At 46.6% G+C, this 15222-nt stretch overlaps 1 protein-coding gene across 1 annotated transcript in view; it reads left to right on the top strand.

Annotated features, from left to right (window-relative positions):
- The first annotated feature begins 785 nt into the window (after nt 1–785).
- Nucleotides 786–15222, top strand: part of MUC6 (mucin 6, oligomeric mucus/gel-forming) — a 72993-nt gene continuing 58556 nt past the window's right edge. Inside the window, exon 1 of the mRNA XM_074273574.1 lies at nt 786–943. Within this exon, the coding sequence (XP_074129675.1) occupies nt 886–943 (58 nt within the window). The 5' untranslated portion in view covers nt 786–885. The remainder of the gene's footprint in view (nt 944–15222) is intronic.

The raw sequence follows: 15222 nt of genomic DNA on the forward strand, positions 1-15222 counted from the left end.
GGATGTTGGGGGAGGCCATGCACAGGGGCAGGGGCTGGAGGCTCCTGAGGGCCCCGGCAGGCCCGTCCCTCCCTGGAGGGCTGGCCCTCAACAAAGCTGAGCGCCACATTGCCAGTGATCGGGTACCCCTCTCTGTGCCTTCCCTTTCCTTGGGCGCAGTCCAGCCCGGGGGCTGCCCTGCCTTTCCCTGCCCCACAGGAAACCACTCACTCACTCACTCACTCAGGAGGTCTCCCCTTGGGATTTCCCCGAGCCTGGCCCTCCATGGTCACCCCCTGGCCCGGCCGACCACCCAAGACCTTGCTAAAGGAGCGCATTGACGCTGGAGGCTTTTCCGTCCCTGGGACAAACAGTGAAAGGGGCTTTGGGTCAGAGGGCAGCCATATTCTATACCCTGCAGAGGGTGACCCTCACCCAACCTTGGTACAAGGCACCGGGCCGGGGGATGCCAGCAGTTGGTGCTGAGGAGCCGCGCCCCCTCTGCGGGGCTCTTCCAAGCTGGGCAGCAGCCCCTCCCACCTGCCCCCCTCCCGGCCGCACGCAGGATTCTGTTTGAAGAGAGCCCGAGGGGGCACAGCAGGGATGGTGCGGGAGGTGAGAGGGGTGCCCGCTCTGCTTTCCAAACACCGCTGAGGTGTGCTGCCGATAAAGAGCAAATCCTGTTTGGCCCCGGCCCGCCTCTGCCAGCTGTTGTAATCCCCGAGGTTCCTGAGAAGGAGGGAGGGCCCCACCTGCAGTACATAAGGTGTCCCAGCCTCCGGGGCAGGCTCAGAGGGTGGCGGTCTCCTCAGTGCCCGCAGAGCAGGACCCGCTGTCCAAGGCGGTCCTGAGGAGGAGGAGAGCGGAGGACAAAGAGGAAGCGGTCTCTCCCTTTCGGGCCCTGCCATGGTCTGGTCATGGGCACCATTCCTTCTGCTCTGCTGGGGGGCCCTGCATGGTACAGGTGAGTGTGCCCGCCTTCTGTCCGAGGGGCAGCTCTCGAGCACGGCAGAACGTGGGGAAGGGGAGAACCGGGGGTGCCCCTAACTTCTGAGCGGGCTCCCGACCCCCGTGGGAAGGAGAGCTGGGTCTTTGGCCAGCAGACATCCACTGGGCAAACAGCCGTCTCACATGGTTAAGTGTGATGAATGGGACGGAGGAACTGGGACTGCCCTGCTCCCAGGCTCAGCATCCAATAAATCACAGGGCGGTCGCTAGAGAGGCACCCTTTACCTGGAGAAGGGCCTCACCGGCAGGTACGAGGCCCCATTCCTTCCCCAATTTCAGCCAGGACGGCGGAGCTTCTGCTCCAGCCTGGGCATCCTCCTGGCCTATCTCAAAGAGCCTGGCACAGCGAGCCCCTGGGAAGCAAAGCCCAGCCAGAAGGCCTGGGAGAAGTGAGCTCATTTGGGCACACGAAGTAACTTCTACAATAGTGGAAAGGCCAGACAGAACTGGCAGGGCCCTGGCATGTCTGGGGCACAGCCCGGTTAGGATGGGGCATGGGCTCTGGGTCACGCTGGTCTCACGGGAGATTGGGCAAGGGGATGGCAGAGCACAGGGCTCTCCTGGACAAAGTCTGCTGCAGAAATGGTAGGGGAAGGCCGGAGGTGAGCTGCCCTCTCCTAGCCTCCCCGGGAGTTTGCTGCTCCTGAAAGCCACTGCCCAGCACTGGGGCTGGCAGAGGGGCTCTCCATCATCAGGGTCCACACAGCGCCCACTCATGGCTCAAACATCCTTAAAAGAAGGCAGACTGGGTCTTTTCCTGCTCCTCCCTCCTCTGGGTCAGGGGGACACCAGATACTGCCTTCCCCAACACTCACAGATTACAAATGATCTTGCAGCCTTTGGGGAGAGAATTCCCCCCAGGAATCCTGGGCAGGTCCCTACACCCCAGAGGTCCCTCCATGCTCTTCTTGATTTACTCTGTTCCTCTATCAAACCTCCATCTCTCTGAGTTCTCATCCCATTCCACCCCATCTCACTCCAGTCCCTTGGGGCTGCATCACTTGGTCTCCCAGGATGGATTTAGACCCAAAGCTCCCAGACGGGCCAGGGTAACACTCAAGTTCAGCTCCAAGGGGAACCACTGAGGTATCCCACAGAATAGACAAGACAACTCCCCAGCTTCTGGTGGGGGGGTGCTTCTTCTGGGAAGGAAGGCTCCTCCACTGGGGAGGGGGGAGGCAGCCTTCGGCCTGCCCTCTCTCCCAGCAATCCTGGGTTTGGAGATTGTTTGGCTCCCAAGTCTCCCCATTTCCAAGCTTCACAGGGTTTCAGGTAAAGAGAGATGTGGCTGGGGAGGCTGCCAGCAAGGGGAAAGCAATCACCCTGGAGTGTGGTGCAGGGGGCTTGGTGGCAGCCCTGCCTCTGACATTCCCTCCCTCTCTGATCTCGGGCAGGCGCCTCACTCTGGCTAAGCTTCCTCAGTTTCCTGCTTTGTTCACTGGGGCTTCTTCTAGTCCAAAATCCTGTGAACAGCCTGATGTCCCCTCTCTGGCCCCAAGAATGCAGCAGGTGCTTAGTCTGGTGACTAGGAAGGGACCGAGGGAAGGAGAACTCAGGAACCTTTCCCAAAAAGTCCAAGCAGGGCAACTTCTCCCTGAGCTGCTTCTAAGGTCAACCATCAAGAAGGGAAGACTAGATTGCTTCACCCCTCAGAGGGGTCATCACCTGCTCATGAAAATTGCTTTTTTCCTCTGAGATAGCGCACCCTCCCCGGCTCTTTCCCTGCAGAGTCGCCTGGTTTGGTGTTTGATATGAGTTCTTGGGCTCCAGTGGCCATCACCTTCTGGCCCCAATGCCAATTTACCCTTCCCCACTCCCACACAAACCCCAGCTCTCAACAAGTGAATCAATTGACAAGCATCAGTTGTTCCAGTCCAGTCCCAGCTGGGCCCTGGGATGTAAAGACAAAAGTGAAACAGGCCTGCTCATGAGTGGCCTCCCAACTAATGAAGGAGAATCATATATGTTGCTATAGATATACAAGATGTGGGTACAAAGGGATTTTGATAAGAAGTCTCCGGAAGCTGGGACGGAGTTGGGAGCAATCAGGACAGGGTTTCTATAGAAAATGACCTTGGGCTGAACTTTAAATGAATTAGCCTCTAAGAGGAGTACCTGAGGAAGGGGGCATTTCAAACATGAGGGAAAGCCAGAGCAAAGGCAAAGGCAGGAGGAGGTCCTCACAGGGTACGTGGAGGAGATCTAGAATGGGAAATCAAGTCAATTAGCAATTATTAAAAGCACCTACTAACTTTTAGGTCCTGATCTAAATGAGGGGCATACAGAGAAAGGCAAAAGGCAAGTCCCTGCCCTCAAGGGGCTCCCAGTCCAGTGGGGAAAATAAGATAAAAATAGCCAGATACAAACAAGATATATGCAAATTCGATTAAGGATAACATTAGAGGGAAGTCACTAAGATCAAGTGGGACTGGGAAAGGGTTCTGGCAGTAGTGGGGACTTTAGCTAAGAGTTGAAGGAATACAGGGAAACCAGGAGGTAGAGCTGAGGAGAAGGGAGTACATTCCTGGTATTGGAGGACATCAAGGGAAAAGGCCCAGAGTTCCAGGGTCTTGTTGGAGCAATGTCCAGGAAGCCAGTGTCACTTGGATGGAAATAATATATAAGAAGACTGGAAAAGTAGGAAGGAGCCAGGTTATGAAGAATGGCTTTGAAGGCCAAACAGATCATTTTATATTTGTTCCTAAAACTAATAGGGAGTCACTGGAGTTTATTGAATAAGAGAAAATGACATCATCAGATCTATGCTTTAAGAAAACCTTTAGTACCTGAATGGAGGATGCATTGATATGGGGAGAGAATGAAGACAGGCAGACTTTTAGCAGCTATTGAAAAGGTCCAGGTCTCAGGGGATGAGGGTCAATACCTGGGGGTGGCAGTGCCAGAAAAGAGAAAGGAATGCATTGGAGAGAAGCTGCCGAGGTGAAATTGATGAGAAAGTCTGTAGAGAAATAAACAAGAGATGTTTCAATGAAACAGACAAGAAATGTGGCAGAGGAAAAATAGACAAGAAATGTAGTGAAACTGACAAGAGATGTTGCAGAGGAGAAACAGACAAGAGATGATGCGGAAGAGAAATAGACAAGAGATGTTGCAGAGGAGAAACAAACAGGATATTGCTGAGGAGAAACAGACAAGAGATGTTGCAGAGGAGAAACAAACAAGATATTGCTGAGGAGAAACAGACAAGAGATGTTACAGAAGAAAAATGGACAAGAAATGTAGTAAAATTGACAAGAGATGTTGCAAAGAAGAAATGGAGAAGAGATGTTGCAAAGGCAGAATTGAAAGACTTAGACATAGGGGGAGTGAGAGATAGTGAGAAACCTATGACAAACCTAACTTGGGAACCTGAGAGATGGGGAGGATAGTGTTATTATGAACAGTAATAGGGAAGGGAGGATGTGGGGAAGGTTCATAGGGAAAGAATAAGTTCTACTTTTGACTTATTGAGTTTAAGAAAGCCATAGGAAGGAGGACCTGAGTTCAAATCTGACCTCAGACACATAATACTTCCAAGCAGTGTGACCTTAGGCAAGTCACTTAATCCCAATTGCTTTAGCCAAAAAAAAAAAAAAAAAAAAAAAAAAAAAAAAAAAAAATCCATATTAATCATATTGTAAAAGAAAAATCAAGAAAGAAAAAGCAAACAAAAAAGGTGAAAATAGTCTGCTTCCATCATTCTTTCTCTGGATGAGGATCCAAAGGCTGGAAATTGTTTTGGATCATCTCCTTGCTGAGAAGAGCTAAGTCTCTCATAGTTCATCATCATGCACTCTTGCTATTACTATGAACAGCGATCTCCTGGTTCTGCTCACTTCACTCAGCATCAGTTCCTATAAGTCTCTCCAGCCCTTTCTGAAATCATCCATTGTCAACTAAACGCTCACAATGTGCCCAGCACAGGCTGAGAGCCGGGGAGACAAAATGCAGGTGACAGTGTCTGCTCTGGAGGCTGTCCCAGCCTGGGACACAGGCAGACATGGTACGGGCAAGCTTTGGGGAGGGGAAAATGGAGCTGTCTAGGACAGCACTCATAGGAGGGTCAGGGAAGGCTCTTGTCCAACACAGGATGTTGGCTGGAATCTGAAGCTAGGATGCAGAGAGAGGAGGGATAGTACCAGCTGGGGGTGGGGGGAGGCAGCCAGAGAAAGTGCCCAGAGATGAGAGATGGAGGGTCTCACTCGGGGAACAGTCAAGAGGCCAGTGAGCCTCACTGGACCACAGAGGGGTAGAAAATGCAAGAAGATTGGAAAGAGGGAGGGGGGATGGCCAGCTTGTGAAGGGCTTTGAAGGCCAAGCAGAGGATCTGATGTTTGAACCCAGACACAATGGGAAGCCAGTGGAGTTTGTTGAGCGGGGAGGTAATATGTATTTTAGGAAGCTGAATGGAGGCCTGGAATGGGGAGAGACTTATAGCAGGCAATCCCACCAGCACCTATCCCAGCAGTCCAGGCAGATGAGCTCCTGTACTAGAGCATTTAGTGACCGTGGCCATGCAGGGAACAAGGGCTAGTGGAAAGGCAAAATTGGCAGGTTTGGACCAATTGGATAGAGAGAGTGGCAGATAGAGAACCTGACACGGACTTACGGTGACATCTGAGCAACAAGGAAGATGATGGGAAGTTTGGGAAAGTGGAGTGTTTAGGGTGGGGAAGAGTTCTGGACAAGCTTAGATTAATGTGCCTATGTGACAGCCAGTTTGAGCCATTTAATCGGCAGCTGAAGATGCAAGACTGGAGGTCAGCAGAGAGTTGGGAAAATAAGCAGATTTGAGAATCGTGAGCAGAGAGAAAATTACCAAATCCATGGAAGCTGATGAGAGGGAGAGGAGAAAGGAGCCAGGACAGTGTTCAGGGCCACCCACAGTTACAGAGAGCAGGCTGCCAGAGAAAGCAGGGATGGGATGAGGGAGCACGTGTCGGAAATATAGGGGGAGAATCAGGAGAAGGGAAGATCACAATATTCTAAAGAGAAAGGCCCACAAGGAGAAGTGTCCAAGGATGCCAAGAGATCAAGGAGGAAGAGGATGGGACATTCAAGGGGACAGTTAAGCAAGTGGAGTAAGTGTGAAGGGAGGCGTTGGTTGAATGACGAGGCTGGAACCAAACTGTAGTAAGCTAAGGGGCGAGCAAGAGGAAAAGGTAGAGGCGTCTGTTATAGAGTCCTTCCTCAAGAAATTAACCACAAAAAGCAGAAATAGGGGAGGGGGGGATCAGGAGGAAGAGACATGGGCATATTTGCAAGCAGGAGGGAGGCAGCCAGGAGTCAGGAAGAATCTGAAGATCAGCGAAGATGGAGCAAGGTGGTGGAGGAGATGGGCTAGAATGGGATTGCTTGTACAGCTAGAGGACTTGCTCTGGTAAGGAGGAAGAGGGGATCTTCATATGGGACAGACATGAGAGAGGAGAGAGAGAAGTGATGGCAGCTGAGGAGGAGGAGGAGAGAAGAAGGAGCTCTCAAGGAATGGTCACAATTTCTTCTGTAAATTATGAAGAGAGGATTTCAGCTAAGAAGGGGGAGGGAGAAGAAACTGTGGGAGGTTTGAGGAGGTTTGGAAGAGCTATAATAGAGAGTAAGAGAGAGAAAAGATAAGGAAGATGAGATGTGCTGAGCAGCAGTGAGAGCCCAGTTGAGGCTATGTAATATAAACTCATAGGGGAACCGGCCATCATGGTTTGTGATTTTTCACAAGATTCATTCAGCAGCAGGTATGCAGGAACAAAAGGGGAGATGGTAGGAGTGACCCAAGGCTGAGACTTGTTGAGGCAAGATCTTCAAGAGGACAAGGAGTCAGAGACCCAAGAGGATAGAATTAGGAGTCAAGCTGGGGAAAGGAAGAGAGTGTGGCCAGTGCAGAGGAGATGGCCTAGGAGAGCACTGAGAGGTTGAGTGTTTGGAGGTCACAGTGTAGACACAGAGCAGGGTTTGGAGTGCCAAGGTGGAGGAGAAAGAGTGAGGGAAAGTAATGTGGAATCACTGTGGGAAAACAGATGAGAACCAGACGGCGTTATATTTTTCCTTTCCATTAACCAAAGTCTTGTTTCTCTCACTCTCATCTTGCCCACCCTTGTAACAAGTATACATAGGCAAATAAAATCAATTCCACATTTGTCCAAGTTTAAAAACTACATGCCTCTGTGTACACTCTGGATCCATCACCCTTCTATCAGGCACCAAGCAGGGGGTTTCATCATCTATCCATCCCCTCCCATGTCCCAGGCTTCTAGGGGTGCAATGGAGAGGGAGCTGGACATAAAGTCACATCTGACTCTCCATGACTCTATTTGAGGTTTTCTTGGCAAAGATCCTGGAGGGGTTTGCCATTTCCTTCTCCACCTCACTTTTACAGATGAGAAGACTGAGGCAAACAGGTGAAGTGACTGGCCCAGGGTCACCTGCTGATCAGTGTGATCTGGATTTGAATTTGTCTTCCTGACACTAGGCCTAGCATCTTATATCCACTGCTCCCCACAACTGTCCATATTATTTTGTAATTGTATTCATATAGTTCCTGCGTAGGTTTTGATCAATAGAAAGTCTTTTATATTTTCTGTAGTTATTTTAAATACAAATTCTCTATTTTTTTATTGCTGGATTTTGTTGGTAATATATAGAAATTCTGGTTGATTTATGTGATTGGCTATCTCTTGCAATTTTTCTGACATCTCAATTCATTTTTAGTTTGTTGTGAAATTATTTGTCATATGTCACCTACAAAAAGTAACCATTTTGCTTTCTCTTTGCCTCTGTTTCGTCCCTTGGGTGTTTTTTTCTTGTTTTATTGCTAAACTGCAAATTTCTAAAACCATTGCAAATGGTAATGTTGATGTCTGTCCTTGCTTCACCACTGACCCTGCTATGTAGAATGTTGCCTCTTGGCATGAGATGGATGCTTGTTGGCACCCTGGGAGAGATCCCATCTGTGATTGTAATTCTAGAGCTTTTTAATTTGAGCAAAAATGAGTGAAGTATCAAAAGCATTTTCTGCCATCCATGGTCATAATCATGTGGTTCTTATTATCAATACAATCAATTATGCTGATTGTTTTCTCAATGCTGCATCTTGGTATAAACCCAACCTGGATATAGCTTGTAATCTCTGTGAGATGTTGCTATGTTGCTGTTCAGTTTTCATATAATTTTCAGTTATATATGACTCTTCATGACTTTAATTGGAATTTTCTTGGCAGAGATTCTGGAGTAGTTTGCCATTTCCTTCTCCATTCATTGACTGTTTTTATTCCTCTCTTTTGTTGATGAAAGTATTTAAAGATATAAAATTTCCTCCAACAACAGTATTGGCTGAATCTAAAGTTTTTTGTTTTTGTTTTTTTTAAATATATCTTCTCATTGCTTACCCTGTTTAATGAAATTATCTATGGTTTCTAGAATTTGTTCTTTGACTCACCCATTCTTTAGGATTAATTTTTTTGATCTCTAATTTCAATCACTTCAAGTGTCCCTTTATTGAGTATAATTGTATTGTATTATCATTAACATCCTGCTTCTTTGCATCTATTAAATTTTATGTCCTTTTACATGATCAATTTTATAAAAGTGGTATTAAAGCTTAGATTATAAATAAGAGCTTTATAATTCTGTTGCCACTCAATAGTCACTCATTTTACAGATTAGGAAACAAGGCAAACAGGATGAAGTAACTTGTTCAGAATCATATAGCTAGGAAGTTTCTGAGATCAGATTTGAACTCACAAAGATGAGACCTTCTGAATCCAAACATGGTTCTATGTGCACTATGGTACCACCTAGCTACTTATCATACGTTGCTATAATAACTTACATTTAAAAAAATTTACATCAATATTCATTAGGGATATTGGTTTATAGTTTTCTTTCTCTGTTTTGACTCTCCCTGGTTTAGGTTTCAAGACCATATTTATAGCACAGAAAAATTTGGTGGGGTGCTTTCCTGTCTTTTTTTTTTTTTCAAGTAACTGATGTAACACTGGAATTAATTGTTCTTTGTTTGATACAATCCTCTGGTCCCACGGTTTTTTTGGTTGTGACTATTGTTCTTACTTTTGGGAGCTCATCTGTGGCTTGTTCATTTTTTTTTTTCTGAGGTGATGTTAAGTCCTCTATTTCTTGTTTTGTAAATCTCGAGAATTGTATATTGTTGTATTCATCAATTTTATTTTGACTGGCAGTTTTATTGCATATAATTGGGCAAAACAATTTCTAATAATTTCCTTTATTTCTTATTTGTATTAATCTTTTTCTTTGATTCTGATCATTTGTTGTTTCTCATTTATAAAACAAATTAGCCAATGGTATATCTATTTTATTGTGTTTCGTAAACAGCTCCTGGTTATTATTCATTCCATCGAGGTTTTATGCTTTCAATTTCATCAATTTCTTCTTTACTTTTCATTATTTCTATTTTATTTTTTGAGATTTTAAAAAAATTTGATTTTCTTTTTTTTTTACACTAAATTCATTGACTCTTTTTATTCCTCTCTTTTGTTGATGAAAGTATATAAAGATATAAAATTTCCTCCAACAACAATATTGGCTGAATCTAAAGTTTTTTGTTTGTTTTTTTAAATATATCTTCTCATTGCTTACCCTGTTTAATGAAATTATCTATGGTCTCTAGAATTTGTTCTTTGACTCACCCATTCTTTAGGATTAATTTTTTTGATCTCTAATTTCAATCACTTCAAGTGTCCCTTTATTGAGTATAATTGTATTGTATTATCATTAACATCCTGCTTCTTTGCATCTATTAAATTTTATGTCCTTTTACATGATCAATTTTCATAAAAGTGGTATTAAAGCTTAGATTATAAACAAGAGCTTTATAATTCTATTGCCACTCAATAGTCACTAAAGGGCTCTCATATCTTTTAAAAAAATTTATTTAATATTTTTCCCAATTGCATTTAAAATATTTTTTATATTTTTCAAAAAACTTTTGGGTTCTAGATCCTTTCCCTTATCCCCAATCCCAATCCCCATTAAGAAATCACATATGAAGTTATGCAACACATTTGCATAAAAGTCATGTTGTGAAAGAAAACATATTTTACATCCTAATTTAAAAAAAAAAATGCTCGAGAGGTGTTTTTAATTTAATTTAATTTTTTAAAAATAATAGTTTTTATTTACCAGATATATGCATGTGTAATTTTACAACACTGACAATTGCCAAACCTTTATTCTAATTTTTCCCCTCCTTCCCCCCCAATACATGTTAAATATGTTAAAGTATAAATTAAATACAATATATGTACACATGTCCAAACAGTTGTTTTGCTGTACAAAAAGAATCAGACTTTGAAATAAGTGTACAATTAGCCTGTGAAGGAAATCAGAAATGCAGGTGGACAAAATTAGAGGGATTGGGAATTCTCTGTAGTGGTTCATAGTCATCTCCCAGAGTTCTTTTGCTGGGTGTAGCTGGTTCAGTTCATTACTGCTCTATTGGAACTGATTTGGTTCATCTCATTGTTGAAAATGGCCACATCCATCAGAAGTGATTGTTTTTTAAAGAGAGAATATGATTTAATCTGTATCCAAAACATTCAATTTCTTATTTTGGTACAGGTAGGATTTTTCATCCATCATAAGTCCTTCAGAGCAATTGTGGATTCTTTCAATTTCTATTTTACCCTCTGATTCTAGAATATCAGGACAGTTTTCCTCGATAATTTTTTTCTTTTTTTTTTTTTGATGAGGCAATTGGGATTAAGTGACTTGTCCAGAGCCACACAGGAAGTGTTAAGTGTCTGAGATAAAAATTTGAACTCAGGTCCTCCTGACTTCAGGGCTGGTGTTCTATCCACTGCACCACCTAGCTGCCCCTTAATAATTTCTTGAAAGATGTCAAGTCTCTTTTGCTGAGCATGGCTTTCAGATAGACCAATAATTTTAAATTATCTCTCTTGGATCTACTTTTCAGGTCAGTTGTTTTTTCCAAGGAGCTATTTCTATTTTTTCCCTATTTTTTCATTTTTTTTGGTTTTGCTTTATTGTAGCTTGATTTTTCATGACGTCATTAAGTAGGGCTCTCTTTCCAGAAGATGCACTGTCCCAAACTTCAGGGGTTTTGTATAGCTGTTTTCAGAGATTCTTCTAGGGATCTAAGCATAAATCCTCTTTTCTACCCTGGAATTGTTAGGAGTGTCCTCACCCTGCTGTAGCCGTAAGATCTAGTGTGCTAAAGTAACAGAGTTCTGCTTTGCTGATTGGGGGGACTGCCTGCACTGGCACTATACTGACTCCTACCCAGTTGCCACAGGGCTTTTCCAATGACCTTCCAGATTTTCCCTGGTGTTCCAGGCCAAGAGGTGCAGAAGCCATCAGTACTGTTGCTTATTAAGATTCAGAGGCTCTATCCTGCTGACACTGGGGCCTGAGCTGGAGCATCAGCCTGCACCAGGACTGCACCACAGTGTTAACAGACCTTTTCTGCTGAGCTTCTAAGTTGCCTTCAGCTAGAAAACATTCTATTCCATATTTGGGGGGGTTCTGACATTCTAAAATTTGATTAGAGTTATTAAAGGAATTTGGAGTAATTTGAGGGAGAGATTGGGTGAATTCCTGCCTTTACTCCATCTTGGTTTTGCCTCCAGTCTCTCATATCTAACTTTTCTTAAATTCTATTCAGGTCCTTAACTTTTTTGTGTTTGATTTCTCTAGGTCTAAAAATGGTACACTAAAGTTCTCCATAATTAAAAATTTTCCATTAAGTATCTAGATACGATATGTGTGTGGGCGCACATTTCACATCTATTTGATATGTAGATATTTGGTGTTCATCAATGGTTTTTATATGATATACCTTACATTTTCTCCCATTTTCCAAACTTTTTACTTTGTTTACTGTTTCTTGCTGTGGCATAGAGTCAGTAACTTTTATTTTGGTCCATTCTCATTTTTAGGGACTATGTTTGTTTGGTAAGTTTGTTGTACCTCATGCTAAGCTGTTGATTCCCTTTCTAAGTTTTTTCCTTCATAACCCTTTCTTTTCTAATATATTCTTATCGATTCTTCCGGAAAATCATTTGAAGACTCTTGGTTCATCTCATACAGGAGTTCTAGCTGAGTTTGTGTCCAGGCTATATTTTCCTTCAAGGCTTTGGTTTAGAGCCATTTTTCCCTCCCGAGTTTGTCTCTTGAGCATGTCAGTCACCCTACTAGCACTTTTTATCATGACCCAGCTGGGTTCTTCAAGGGTTTCAGCCTGGGAGACCTGCAAGCTTTCGGTGCACCCAAAGTTGTCTAACCCAGAGCAATGTCTGTTCTCCTGGTCTGTGCTTTGCAAATTCCTGACCTGGAGTTGGGTTGGAGCAACACAGCTGTGGGCTTGACCCTGACTGGATCACCAGTGGACTTCAGCTAGACTCACCTAGCCTCAGCTATTGGGATAGCTCTGCAGTGGTCCTCAAACTGTTTAAATAGGGGACCAGTTCACTGTCCCTCAGACTGTGGGAGGGCCGGACTATAGTAAAAACAAAAGGTCACACTCTGTCTCCACCCCTCAGCCCATTTGCCATAACCAGGCTGGCCGCATAAACGTCCTCAGTGGGACTCAGCTGGCCCGCGGGCCATAGTTTGAGAACCCCTGCTCTACAGCATCTAGCCTCAGTTATTCCATTGCAGACTTTAGAAGAGGCTGGATCTGAGCTCCATTCTGTGCAGCTGCTGCCTCCTGAGGCTTCTGTCTCAGTTTTGTGCACAGGACCACAGCCTTTCTTTACTCTGACATACTTCTCCCAGCCTCAGGTCACCTCCTTGGTCAGAGAGGATTCTGAGGGATTCTGGGGCACTTGGAGCTCTCTTTGGACTTGACATAGCCTTGCCAGGCTTGGCTGGGCTGGAGATTGGCTGAAGTGAATCCCCTGAAACTCCCGTGGCCATTACAGATGAAGTTTGGGGGTAGCAGGGGAGGAGGAGCTTCTCCTTGGAATGAAATCCCTCAGGGCTCAGCCCACAGGAATGTCTTTCACCCCAGGGCTGTCTTATTCCAGGCCAGGGTGGATGGAATTGTCCCTCAGCACCTTTTCCAGTGTGAGAGGTTCTAAAGGGAGGGCAGAAAAAAGGACCCAGAGTACCTGGGAGGTGCTAGTGTTAGAGGAATCCAAAGACCATCCAGCCTGAGGCATGCTGGGAAATGCTTAAGAGCCAGCTCTCCTAGGAAGGACTAGAGCACTCCTTGTCATCATGGACTCCTAGGCTTTTGAGACTGGACCATCCCAACATGGCCATCTTCAACAATGAGATGATCCAAATCAGTTCCAGTAGAGCAGTAATGAACTGAACCCCCTACAGCCAGTGGGAGAACTCTGGGAGATGACTATGAACCACTACAGAGAATCCCCAATCCCTCTAATTTTGTCCGCCTGCATTTTGGATTTCCTTCACAAGCTAATTGTACACTGTTTCAAAGTCCGATTCTTTTTGTGCAGCAGTATGGACATGTACACTTATATTGTATTTAACTTATACCTTAACATATTGAACATGTATTGGTCACCCTGCCATCTGAGGGAGGAGGTGGGGGGAAAGAGGAGGTGGAACAAAAGGTTTGGAAATTGTCAATACTGAAAAATTACCTATGCATATGTAAATGAAAAGCTAGAATAAAAAAAAAGACTGGACTATCCCCCAGTCAGCCCTAGCTGGCAGTGTGGGCCAATAGCCAAGGCTTGCCGTGCTCACACTGAAAACTGAGCAACAGGCCTGATGGGGACGTGTCCCGGCACACTCTCAGGGAGCACAGCCCTGTAGGCAGAGGTGGAAATGGGCTCCAAGGGGAAGCCCCTTGTCACTTGGCCCGAAGTTCCAGCCCAGCCTAGGACTCAGGATTTGTGGGTGAGGGGAAGGAGTCTGGATTCCATAAAGGCAGTGTCTGCTGAATCTCAGCTCTGCCGGCCCTGCCTGAGCCACACGGGGCAGGGCCCCTGCTTTCTGGCTGCCTCAGCTCATGTTGCAAAACCCCTGAACCCCTGGCCTCCAAACCCTGGGTGCTGAGCTTGGAGCGGGCCAGGGCTGCCCCAGGGAGCGCCTCTCCCCTCCCAGGGCTGCCTCGGGTCACTTCCTACGAGTGTCTTCAGAGGCCACAAATCAGAAGTTCCATTCCAGTGCCCCTCTGGGCTGCCAACTTTTCCAGGAAGGGGTAGGGCTGAGGGGAGGGGTGGCCCAAGGGCACTGAGCTGGGCGTGGGCAGAGGCCGGCTACCAGCTGGCCTCTGGGGGGGAACTGTATGGGTGGGCTCTGGCCAGGATGCTGAAGCTATCTGTGGTTTTCCATGGGCGGGCCAGAACACCCATGCCTTGGGATGATGGGGCTCGGCCCAGCTCTAGTCAGGCAGCTTGAGAGGAAACTTGGTGACTGAGGCCTCCTGGCCCCCTAGTCTCCCCCAGGCCCTTCCTTTGGTCTGTCCAGCCTAACCTCTGCAGACAGCCCCGGGACGGGGGGGGGGGGGAGAGGGGAGCCATGCTCCTCCCATCAGAAGCCCCACAAGTCTCCTCTCAGGCATCATAGCCCCAGGAGCTGAGCAGCGAGCCAGCCGGGCCCAAGGGTGCTGACCACCAGGCTTCCTGCAGCAAGGCAGAAAAGCTCTTCTTGGGCCCTCTGGACTCATGATCTGCCCTGGGAGGGAAATTGCACAGATTGCTGACCCCAATCACCAGATAAGGACCCTGAGGCTCCCAGAGGGAATGCCATCTGCTCAGACCTCCTGAGCTCAAGGCTCATCACGCCCCACTGTCTGTGGTCCACAACCCAGCTGGTTAAGCAGCGGGGTCTGTACCTCAGCAGCCCCTCAAGACTTGAACCTGTTTATAAACACAAGCCCCACCTGTCCAGCCCAGGAGGTGGTCCAGAGGCCTCCCTGAGCCAGCCACCCTGAGCCAACCGCCCGGTAAGCCAGCTCTCCTTGGGATTGGAACTTGTTCCAGGCTGATCTCCTCAGAGCTCCCGAACCAGTTTCCTGCCTCCAGTCTTTCATGAGGGCTACCCGCCAGGCCTGTGGCATGCTCCGTGCTCACCCCCCCAGCTTGGGATCCCCCACCAGCCAAAGGCCCGGCCTCCAGCTGAGAAGCCTTTCTGATGCCCCCCAACTGAGGACTGCCTTCTGGAGCCCCTTTCCCTGGCCCAGCCCCCTCCTGATCCCCAGCCAGTATCACAAGTCTGTGCAGAGGCGGGATGCTTTTGGCTCACCCACAAGACCCAACATGGGGCCCGCCA

The sequence above is a fragment of the Sminthopsis crassicaudata genome, chromosome 6 (assembly GCF_048593235.1).
Source record: "Sminthopsis crassicaudata isolate SCR6 chromosome 6, ASM4859323v1, whole genome shotgun sequence".
NCBI classification, from domain to species: domain Eukaryota; kingdom Metazoa; phylum Chordata; class Mammalia; order Dasyuromorphia; family Dasyuridae; genus Sminthopsis; species Sminthopsis crassicaudata.